Consider the following 11,948-nt stretch of genomic DNA (forward strand, 5'->3'; position numbering starts at 1 on the left):
GGTGAACATCTTATTTTATTTTTGTACATTTTACTTTGAGTCAAGAATCACTAAGTTGCCCAGCCTGACCTTGAATTCATTATCCAGTCCAGGCTGGCCTGGAACATTCCATCCTCCTGCTTCAGCTTCCTGACTGCTGTGATGCAGCTGTGTGACACCAGGCCCAGCTACCACCAATATAAATGAAGCACAGGTCCCCTGGTGTGAGGAGTTGGCCAAAGGCATTGATGGGAAAGTCCAGAGTCCCCTGGTTATGTGTCACCAGTGTTTCCTCTTGCTAGCCACCACCCCTCTGTTGCTTTGCCTTCCTGTCCCTTCTGGTCTCCAACTACCCATCCTCACACCACCATCCAGGAATTTCTCTCAACTAAGTCCTGACTTTGTTTATATGATTTTGCTCTCTGCTGGGTAAGGGAGGACAGTCTGGGACATGTCCTTAAAGTTCCTTCCGGAGTCAGCTCCCTGGGGACCCTTACCCTCCAAAGGAGGAAAGGGAGGCTGCTTGAGAACCAGTGATATCAGCCAATGCGCTGGCTGAGAAGCTCCGAGTCACCTCGTTCTTATGGGCCTTAGTCTTTCGGCCAGTTATTTGGGAAAGGGATGGATTAGCTGTAGTGCACATTTGGGCTTCTGTGGGACATACTCTGCATGTAGTCACATCCTGTGTTTTACATTCAGGATTCACACACAAAGCTGACTAGCAGAGACACTCAGTGAGGGGTTTGGAGCATGGCTCAGCGGTAGAGTCACGGCCTGCCTAAAATTCCCCAGTGAGGAGCTGGAGTCCTGCTCAGTAGTGGAACCCCTGTCCTAACAATGGGAAATGCCTTGGGGTTCAGAGATAAGCCTCACAACACAGAAAACACAAGACAGGTGCTGTTACGTGTGACATTTTTTTTTTTTTCCGAGACAGGGTTTCTCTGTGTAGCCTTGGCTGTCCTGGAACTCACTCTGTAGACCAGGCTGGCCTCGAACTCAGAAATCTGCCTGCTTCTGCCTCCCAAGTGCTGGGATTAAAGGCATGTGCCACTAACACCCGGCTACGTGTGACATTTTGCTCACGGGGATACTGACATCAATGCTGGGCCGTGTAGCTCAGGGCTGTGATCCCAGCACTGCCCTAGGCACAGACACAAGAGAATCAGGAGTTCCAATGGCAGCGTAAGCTACACCTTGAGTTCGGAGCCAGGCTGGGTTACAGGAGACCGGCCTTTAAAAACCAACCGATTTCCTGAAGGGTTGAGTCACTCCTCCAACTTCACAGAGTGAGCAAAGCCGCAGGTCTGTGTGACTACATGCTGACTCGCCTCTCTCCCCAGTGAGGGCTCTCACCGCGGAGGAACGCTTAACCGCGGCTCATTAGACTTAATTAGGACTAACCAAGCCCCTCCTATGGGCAGGGAAGTCGACTCAGTGCGTGACATCACGCAAGACGCGGTGACGTCAGCACGTCACGAATAAGACTGTGGCCACGCTCCCACGAGCGGCCGTTTAAACGGCACCGCCCTCTGACGCTCCACTTCCGCCGTACATTTGCATACCCAACGTACGGACGACGGGGCGTCGACGCGGTGACGTCACGAGCGCCCCCCTCCAGCAGACAGACACCCTCCCCACCACCCCCGCCGCGAGCATGCAGACGCACGCTCGTACGTAGGCACGTAGGCAAGTCCCTCCTTACGCAGGCACGCACGGCCCACCAGCGGGCGGGGGAAGAGCGGCGAGGTCGGCAGCGCCCCGCCCAGTCGGCAAGGTTGCGCGTGCCCAGGGCGGCCGCCAAGATGGTGGTTGGAGCATTCCCCATGGCGAAGCTGTTCTACTTAGGCATCCGGCAGGTTAGCAAGCCGCTGGCCAACCGCATCAAGGATGCCGCCCGCCGCAGCGAGTTCTTCAAGACCTACATCTGCCTGCCGCCAGCCCAACGTGAGTCTCACCCCAAGGCCCCTAGCCTTTTCCATTCCCGACCCTCCTAGTTCAGGGGAATGGCTTCTGTGCCTGACCAATCCCGGCGCGAACCGGCAAAACTCTATAGCCAATGAGGATGGCTTCTGCTAGAGGGGCGTGTCATTCGCCCAATAGGAAAGAAGGGCGAGCAGTTAGGGGCGTCACCGCGCGAGTTTGGAATGCAAGCCAATAGGAAAGAGAGCTGTGGCGGTTGACGTCTACGACAGCCAATAGGATGAGGCGTGAGAAACGCAAGGATGGAGCTTATTTGTCAGAGGATAGGGGCGGGCCTGAGAAGAAGCCCCCTTGGCGATCCGCTATACGGGGCCATCCTTAAGAGAGACGCTTTACTACAGGAACGCCAGCTTGTCCCTCAGTTTCCCTCCGGCCCTGTGGGCGCTTTGCGTATCACCGTGGGTTTAGAGCACAGAGCTTGTGCGTTAGTTTTACACAGAGTTAGGGTGTAAAATGGTGATGGTGATAGAATCTTGCGACTTGGCAAAAGGATGAACCCAGAATGGAGGTCCTTCTGTTTATTTATGAGTTTCCTCATACCGATCCTTTCGTTCGGTAGCTGCACCGTGCAGGCTTCTTGGCCGGGCACTGGGAGATACGGTCCTAATACGTCCGTGTTATCTCTGAACTGTCAGGAACTGTAGGCAGTCTCGAGTTTAGAGCAGCTGGGTGAGCCAAAGGAGTCTCCTAAGCAGAGAGACCTCACTTGCTCCTAGAAAAGACTGATCTAGCTCTGTGAAGCAGAGACGAGGGGGAAGTCTTTATCCTTTGCTGAGAACTACCGTTCATGTTTATATAACGCCCCATGTAGCTTATATATGATATGATGAATGTTTGTTTTGAGCTTATGAAGCAATAGGGTCTACGCCAGTACCAGTCTGTCAAGCCAAGACCCATACAGTGACAATCTAGATGGGATGGCAGAGCCCACTAGATACCTGACCTGACATGGAGTATAAAGAACACTTCCTGGCAGAGGGAATATTCCAACTGAGATCTGAAGGGTGTGGAAAATCTCACCAGACCACTGAGGGACATTGTTGGCTCCAAGGGTGAAACATGGACACTAAGGGGACCCTTGACTTTTCTCCTCCTCATATGTGTTTAATAAGATTCTTGGTCCTTTTGGGTTTTGGTGGAGCATCTACCTGGGCCAAGGGTCTTGTAGTGGAAAAGTTGGATTTTGAAGCCAGTATTTGGGACGTTGAAGCAGTAAGAACAGGAGGTCAGATACATTAAGATACCTTACTGAGTTCAGTCTGAGACCATGTCTCAAAACAAAAACAAAAAACAAACAAACAAACCAGCCTGCAGAGGTGGTGCACACCTTTAATTCCAGCACTTGGGAAGCAGAGGCAGGTGGATCTTGGATCTCTGAGTTCAAGGCCAACCTGGTCCACCGAGTGAGTTACAGGACAGCTAGGGCTGTTACACAGAGAAATCCTGGCTACAAAACAAACAAACAAAAAAAAACCTGGTCCCATATCTCAACACTTGGAAGGAAGGAGATTCAGTGCAAGTTAGGAGCTGTCTTTACTTACAAAGTGAGTTCCAACACTTGCAGGACACAAACCAGGGATGACTGCTTAAATTTATAGGAGAAAAAAGTAAGCTGACACAGGCAGGAATTTGGTCACTCTCCAAGATCACACTCCATTACAGTCAGCTCATCATGGTGGAGGCTGTGAACTCTGGACTCCCGGGCCTATTCAGCTTCCTGCTTTTCTTCCAAGTCCTGAGACTAGTCTTAGCTTTGTGGTTTAGGGAACCCTACCCCTTAAATGAGATATTAGTCCTTCCATTATACAAGAATTTTATAAATCAATTTAGTTGTTTAAGTAGAAATTTTTAAAATTTCAGGCAATAGTATGTAAAAGTGAAGAAGGTAATGAGGCCTGAAAAGACGTGCTGTCATGCCTCATACAGGATAGAAAATGGTGACAGTAAATGACAATACTTTGGGCAGGTGAATGTAACCCACCTGAGCCTCTGTTTCCAGTTCTGTACAGAGGCTGTCATGAGACAGGAGCAGTTAGTGCTTGCTTCCTGTGGTCCAGGCTGTATTCTCCCAGCCTATAGGGCACCTAGTCCTTAGTGGTTGCAGTAGCCTGGCTCTCCTACTGTATGGATGCCCTCTGTTTATTTATGCAGTGTGAAATGCTGCCTTATTGTGAGAAGTATGAAGATGTAAAGAAATCCAGGCCTCAAGGATTCCTGTCGGCGAAGATAGGCAACAGCCAGCCTCAGTACCTAAAATATAAAATAGGAAGTCTGGCCAGGCATGGGGACACATTCCAGCAGTTGGGACTCGGTGACAGGAGGAGTGCCTGGAGTTTGAGGCCAGCCTGGACTACACAGTGAGTTCCAGCCAGCCTGGTGTATAACAAAAGCCCCAGTTTCAAAAACTGTTAGGTAGCAACAACTGCTGTGGAAGAAAAATCAGGTGAAAGGAGCTATGTAAGTAAGGGTTCCAAGGTCTCACTGCATCTGGCACATGTCATGGAGGAGACCAAAGGCAATGGGAAGATTCCTCTTGTGAGGGTGGGGCCTGACCACTGCAAGCACTTTGGCTTTGCCCTGAGGAGGCAGGGCTCATTAGAAGGGATCTTTAAGAGGTATAGGATCTGATCCTCTGCCTGAGTGTGCATGTGCATTTGCATGTGTGTATGGTGAGTGTGGTGACAGTGTGTGTGTTGTGAGAGAGATGGAGACTGAGAGTGAGTGTGTTTGGCCTTGAAGATAGAACACAGGGTCTTGTGTGTGTGCACTGGGTAAGAACTTTACCACTGAATCACACCTCAGCCTCATAGTTTTTTTTGTTGGTGTTTTGTTTTGTTTTTTGTTTGTTTGTGGGGTTTTTTTTAGTTTTTTGGTTTTTTGAGACAGGGTTTCCCTGTATAGCCCTGACTGTCCTGGAACTCACTCTGTAGACCAGGCTGGCCTCGAACTCAGAAATCCACCTGCCTCTGTCTCCCAAGTGCTGGGATTAAAAGTGTGCGCCACCACTGCCTGGCTCAGCCTCATATAGTTTCTTAATTTTTTGTTACTGGCTCTCATGTAGCCCAGCAGGCCTCCAATTTGCCACATACTAGAGGATGACCTCAAACTTCTGAATCCCCTGTCTTCCACTGCCACATGCATGTAAATCTGTACATCTTACTGTATGGTTTCAACAATTTCACTATTTTGTATTCCTCTGTTAACCTTTCTTGCCCACTCCCACTGATCCCCTCCTCTTTCCAACCAGTCCTCTTTATTTCATGACTTTTTCCTTCCTTGACACAGGGTCTCACAGGGTTGCTTTGGCTAGTCTAGAACTGGCTGTGTGGACCATGCTGAACTCATAGAGACCTCTCTGCCTCTGGAGTTCTGAAATTAAAGATAGCTCCTTATAGCCAGGCAGTGATGGTGCACGCCTTTAATCCCAGCACTCAGGAAGCAGAGGCAGGCCGATCTCTGAGTTTGAGGCCAGCCTGGTTTACAGAGAATGTTCCAGGACAGCCAGGGCTGCACAGACAGGTTTTGGAGACCTTGTCTCCAAAAACAAAGAACAAGATGGCTCATTATTATTATTTTTTAAATCTGTTGGGTTGGTTCGCTGTGCATGGGTGAGGGGTTATATTAACCTGACCATTGCATCACCTATCAGTAAAGAATAAGTCTCCCTTCCTCTAGCAACTGTTTTTTTTTTAAAGATTTTATTTATTGTTGTATGTAAGTACACTGTAACTGTCCTCAGACACACCAGAAGAGGGTGTCAGATCTCATTATGGGTGGTTGTAAGCCACCATGTGGTTGCTGGGATTTGAACTCAGGACCTTCAGAAGAGCAGTCGGTGTTCTCACCCACTGAGCCATTTCACCAGCCCCCTCTAGCAACTGTAACTGCAGTAGTTCCTTAAGGCAGGGTGAGGCCTGGTGAGCACCTCCTGAGTTACATTTTAATAGATCTTTGGTAATCACCGGCTGAGGGGTGGATACATCAAGGAGACAGCTTCCACAGTCCAGCTTGGTATCCTTTAATCTGCAGCATGATTTGGCATTAAAAAAGTTCGTTAGTTAAGCCTATAACACCAGCTACTTGGGAGGCCGAGGCAGGAGAATTGAAAATTCAAAGACCAGCCTGGGGAGTAGAGTGCATTCACAACCAGAACATCTTTTGAGACCCTATCTCAAAATAATGGGTGAAAAAAGAGAAATAAGTAGCTAAAGATGTATCGCAGGGGTAGGGAGCTTTCTAGTACAGGGGTGTGGGTGGGGCCAGGCATGGTGACAAATGCCTACCATGCCAACACTTGGAAGATGGCGGCAAGAGCAGGAGCGGATCAGGAGTTTGAGACCAGCCTGGGCCACTTGAGGTCTGGTGCGCCTGCTCTCCAGTTATCTCTGCCCACCCTTGTTTTTCATGACATTGACTTAGTTCTGCAGTCTGGAACTTTCCCCAGTTGGATCTGAGTTGTGTGTCTTTGGCAGGGACCCCACAAAGTGTAGTGTGTCCATATATATCTGGGGAAGGATAGGTTTGGGGCACAGCAGACTTTGTGGCTATGTACCTGTGTGGACATGGTCTTGAGTCCCATGGTTAACAGGTCAACCTTCCTTTCCTGTCAGTGGTGATTGAAGGTAGAGCTGGCAGGAGTCAGGTGGGAGAGAGTAGATGGCAAACAGGCAGAGAGGACTTGTGTGCTGCTGTTGGAGATGTTCTGAGCTTGGAGAGCCCCACCTAGCAAGTGTCCTGCTTTCTTTCAGTCTGTCCTTCCTTTCTTCACAGTGCTAAGTACCTGTGGCTATGGCTTAGGTAGTTCAGTAGTGGCTCTTGAGTTCCCAGAGTTGTCTCTCCAGGTCAAACCTCTCTCCCACTGCTGATCCCTGTGTTGTACTTCGCTTTGTTCTAAGACAGAGCCTCACTTTGTAGCCCTGCCTTGCCTGGAACTATGTGGACCAGGCGAGCCTTGAACTTGGAGACAGCTCCCTACCTCTGCCTCCTCCTCAGTGCTGAGATTAAAGGTGTATGCCTGGCTGCCTGCCCTGTCTTATCCACACAGCTGGTAAGGCCATTGTGGGTAAGAGAGCTGAGAGAGTACAGGGAAGAGTTCCCCCGAACTTCAGTAGTCATGAAGCAGCAGCCTGCCCTGTAGTTCCTGCCTGTCCCAGGAGATCACACTTCTGGGAGGAAGAGACCACCTTACATTTGGTCCAGTTCCTTGATGCACTGTGCAGTGAAGGCAAAAGTCTTGTTTTGTTCTTTTTTGGCTTTTGACGACAGTGTTGTACAGTTCTGGGTGCTGGCCTGGAACTTGTGGCCATCCTCTTGCTTCGGAGGTCTTGAGTGCTAGATTTTAGACATGTACTGTAAGTTTAAAGTGTTCTCTTCCCTCGGCCTCCATCACAAAGTGTGTTACACATGCTTCCAAGGAAGCTGAGGGTGACTCTGGGCAGGAAGACCCTGGTTCAGTTGCCTTTATTCCTTTCTAGTGTGCTGCTTATTTTCCTAGTTTGCCACAAGGTTGTGGTCCTTCAAAGATGCCCACTTTTGTATTAGTTGTATTTTCATTACTTTAACCAAATACCTGAGGTGGACTAGGTGTATAAAGAAAAGAGGTTTATTTAGCTCAGAGTCTAGGTATCATTTGCATCCACTCAGCTCTTTTGATGTCCTTCTTGCTGGTAGAATTCTGGGACATCACTGTGTTTGAGGCTTGTCTCTGTCTATAATGCCATCAGGATTCTGGGATTCTGCGCTTGAGTTTCATCCTAGTGATCTTAGGACCTAGAGGCTCCACTTTTGAGTCCTCACAGTCCAAGTCCGTACTCTCTTAACCACAAGCAGAGCTTTGATTACACTCCTGCTGAAATTCTAGAAACAAAAAACAGTCGAAGGGTTAGGCATGGTATCTTATGCTTGTAACCCACTGACTCCTTTTCTTTCTTTTTTTTTGGGGGGGGGGCGGGGAGTTTAGAGACAGGGTTTCTCTGTGTAGCCCTGGCTGTCCTGGAACTCACTCTGTAGACCAGGCTGGCCTCGAACTCAGAAATCTGCCTGCCTCTGCCTCCCAAGTGCTGGGATTAAAGACGTGCGCCACCACCGCCCGGCTTTTCTTTCTTTTTTAAATTAAGGAAAAACAAGATATATTTTTACTTATATGTATACATGTGTGCCACATGTGTGCAGGTACCCTAGGAGACCAGAAGTGGGAGCCAGATCCCCTGGAGCTGGGGTACAGATGGTTGTGAGCGACAGGGTCCTGGGAACCAAGCTCACGTCCTCTGCAAGAGGAGGAAATGCTCTTAGCCTCAGAGCCAGCTCCAGCTCTGGAGTTGTTTCTTGGGGTGGGGTGGGGAGGGGGGTGAGAAGGAATGTTTGAGACAGACTTACACACTGTAAGTCAGGCTAGTCTCAAACACATGTGAATTTCCTGCCTTAACTTCCACAACAATAAGATTACAGGTATCTACCTACCACCACACCTGACAGCAGTGACCCCTTTGTTTCTTTTTTCTTTTCATTTCTTTTCTTTTTTTCTTTTAGATTTATCTATTTTATGTATATGAGTACACTGTAGCTGTCTTCAGACACACCAGAAGAGGGCATTCAGTCACACTGTAGATGGCTGTGAGCCACCATGTGGTTGCTGGGAATTGAACTCGGGACCTTTGGAAGAGCAGTCAGTGCTCTTAACCAGTGAGCCATCTCACCAGCCCCACCCCTTTGTTTCTTTAGTCTGTGGCTTGGCTGGACTCTGCTGGGAGGTTCCTCTGTTGGGGTGCAGGAGCTGAGTGACAGGTGACAGGTGGCAAGTGCCACCATAGAGCATTGGTACCTCTAGCTCCCATGGTCTCTCCCTGTAGTCCTCGCCCAACAGGCTCCCCAGCTGGCTCAAGTTCCGGTTCAGCAGGAAGTGGGTGCTGTAAGCCTTTAAGGGTGGGGCCTGGATGTGCACAATGTTATCCCCAGGGCTCTGTCAGTTAGAGCAGTCCTGAGTGTGGGCCACAGGTAGTGCAAGAAGACTGCACTGGCTGGCACACACAAACTGGCATACTTGACCACAGTGCAGGCACTCTTGGATTTGAATCCTGGCATTACCACGGACTGGATGTGAGATATTCAGTGCAGGTTGCCCTCTCTGAGTATCTATTCTGTATTTCAAAACCAAGCAAACATCTGACCATTGTTGTGCATGTCTGTGATGCCAGCCCTGGGAATCTGAGGACAGGATGAAGTATGTTCAAGGTTCACCTTGGTTACTAGCCAGTTTGAGGTCAGCCTGGGCTACATGAGATTCTGTCAAAGCAACAAAAGGAGATAGTCGTAAAACTTACTCCTGAGATTTCAATTTGAGTGTGGATGACTCTGACCTAGAGCCTGTAGACTGGTTGTTCTCAGAGGCTGGAAGGGCACAGAGTCTGTAGTCATGTGAAAATAGGGCTTGGTACACTGATAAAGGCTGTCTGCCCTTGTATCCCTGCTTTGTGAGTTCCTCTGGGTGTGTCCTGGGCACACCATTGCCTTTCTGCAGAGTAGAGTACTTATGACTGCTGACCAGTGCCCTCAGCATGCTCTGAGGCCAGTCAATAGCATGGCCCACAGCCAGCCTAAAGAACCTGGGCAAGTTATTTAACCTTTCTGGGCCCTGGTTTTAGACTCTGTTTTTGAGTGTCTGACACTTTATAAGTTTCTATGACAAAGGAAAAAAAAATATTTTTTTTAAAATAAAATTAAGGGTTGAACTTAGAGCCTCAAGCATGCTAGGCAGGGGCTCTACCACTGAGCCACGCCCCCAGCCCCTCACTGGGGGATTCTAGGCAGGGGCTCTACCACTGAGCCACGCCCCCAGCCCCTCACTGGGGGATTCTAGGCAGGGGCTCTGCCACTGAGCCACGCCCCCAGCCCCTCACTGGGGGATTCTAGGCAGGGGCTCTACCATTGAGCCACGCCCCCAGCCTCTCACTGGGGGATTCTAGGCAGGGGCTCTACCACTGAGCCACACCCCCAGCCCCTCACTGGAGGATTCTAGGCAGGGGCTCTGCCACTGAGCCATGCCCCCCAGCCTTTCACTGGTGGATTCTAAGCAATGACTTTACCACTGAGTCCACCCTAGCCCTGGCCTAATCCCTAAGTATTATTGTGAATGTTAGTTGAAATACATAAAAATTTGGTACCATGTTTCTTTTTATTGTCCCCATCATGGTAATGTCAGCTCTTGTGCTGGTAGCACCTGCTCTAGCTCACACTTAGGACTTGTACCCTGTATGGGTTCTGAACTCTATGTTGCAGTTGGCTCTCATAGACTTATCACTTGTGCAAGTCTGTGCCTCTTCTCTCCAATTCTAGCATGTTAACAATGTATATTTGATCTACAGTTAGAGCCAAGCATGGTGTCACATGCCTGTAATCCCAGGAAATGGGAGGCTGATGCATGAGGTACCTGCATCACACTGGGCTCCAGTGTGAGGTCCTGCCTCAGAAAACCAACAAGAGTGGGCAGGTGGCAAACACCTGTAATTTCTGCACTAGGGAGGTAGAGGTAAGAGATCTGGAGTTCACAGGCATTCATCCTCAGCTCTGAACTGTTATAGGTCAGCCTAGGACTTGTGAGGCCATTTCGCAACAAAGCACTTCAGCAACAGAGGCACACAACAAGGGGAAATACAAGCTCTCATTGGGAAAATAGTTGGGAATAAAGACAAGTGAGAAAGTCAAACTCACAAGGTGGCTGTGAGGGATGGGGCCACCTGGGAAAGCATCCAGTGCCCCCAGCCTGCCTGCAAATGCTCCACGCTGAACCACACCTTCTTATAAACTGAGTGTTTGAGTTTTCCAGAAAGAGAGGCCAGGTCTCCTACAACAAAGGGAAGGGTTGGAACCAGGCCACCTGATTGTCTGGAACCTTCCCAGCTTCTAATGGCCTGGGGGATGGGAGCCATGCTGCAGGGAAGCTGGGCAAGAGGCTGCCTGTGCAAGCCACCCTGTGAAGGCCACAGCCTCAGCTCCCAGTGGAGTTGGGCAGGTTCTTTACTACTGTTATCTTTAATATTAGTTTGTACTGGGCAAGGAACTTAAAACCCCATGTGTACACCTGCTCCAGCACTGGCTGTCCCCTCAGCTTCTACATGGACATGTTGTCCCCTGAGCTTGTGGCCGCTGGCTAGTCCTTCTGTGGGTTTACAGCCTAAGTTATATTTTGCTAAAAGGAGTGTATCTGTCGTGCCTCTTGGTATCTGGCTTAGAGAAGTTTGCATGATACTGCGGCACACAGGAGACCACAGTAGAAAATGCATTCCCTGTAGACAATGGAGGCACCACACTGAGTGGGAACCTGAAGAGAGTCTCCTAAGCTGAGACCTGTAAACACTGCAAGTCACAGTATTACCAGATGTGAACTTGAAATAGCCAGGGTTAAAGCTGAGCCTGGGGCTCAGTTGGTAGAGCACTCGCCTAGCATGCACAAAGCCCTGGGGTCCAGGCCCAGCATGCATAAAGGGTGTGGTTACACACCACCTTACTCTGGAGGTGTAGTCAGGAAGATTAGAAGCTCATGGGCGTCCCTGGCTATATTTTGAGTTTGAAGTCAGCCTAAGCTACATGAGACTCTGTCTCAAAACAAACACAAAACCAAAAATACCTGTGTATATGTTAAAAAGATTTTTTTTTGTTGTTGTTAAAAAGATTTTTAAAAAGGAGTGATAAACACAAGTAAAACTGAAAATTGCCAGGAAACTGGAAAAAATGGAACCATTAGAACATCTAGAAATGACAGCCCCAAGCAGGCACAGCTCAGTTGGAGGAAACTAGGCCTCGCCAGACAGAGCGGCGCTCGCCTGTGATCACAGGCCTGGGGAGCCAGGCAGGAGAGCTCAAGTTCCAGGCAAGCCAGGCGCAGTGGCTCACACCTGTAGTCCCAGCACCTAGGAGCTAGAGGCAGGAGGCTAAGTTGTTTCAGGACAGCTGGGCTCCTGAAAACCATCTAAACAAATAAATGAGAGAGAGAG

The 11,948-nt window shown here is 49.3% G+C and overlaps 1 protein-coding gene across 5 annotated transcripts in view; it reads left to right on the top strand.

Moving 5' to 3' along the window:
• Window positions 1-1,598: 1,598 nt before the first annotated feature.
• The window catches only part of Opa3 (outer mitochondrial membrane lipid metabolism regulator OPA3), a 35,776-nt gene continuing 25,426 nt past the window's right edge, over window positions 1,599-11,948 (top strand). For 2 of the 5 annotated variants that reach the window (XM_031385536.1, XM_031385535.1), the window contains exon 1: window positions 1,599-1,923. In XM_031385536.1, the coding sequence (XP_031241396.1) occupies window positions 1,782-1,923 (142 nt within the window). In that variant the 5' untranslated portion in view covers window positions 1,599-1,781. The other 3 variants (XM_031385539.1, XM_031385538.1, XM_031385540.1) reach the window with 3 other exon arrangements.

Source organism: Mastomys coucha, unplaced genomic scaffold (assembly GCF_008632895.1).
Source record: "Mastomys coucha isolate ucsf_1 unplaced genomic scaffold, UCSF_Mcou_1 pScaffold21, whole genome shotgun sequence".
Classification (NCBI taxonomy): domain Eukaryota; kingdom Metazoa; phylum Chordata; class Mammalia; order Rodentia; family Muridae; genus Mastomys; species Mastomys coucha.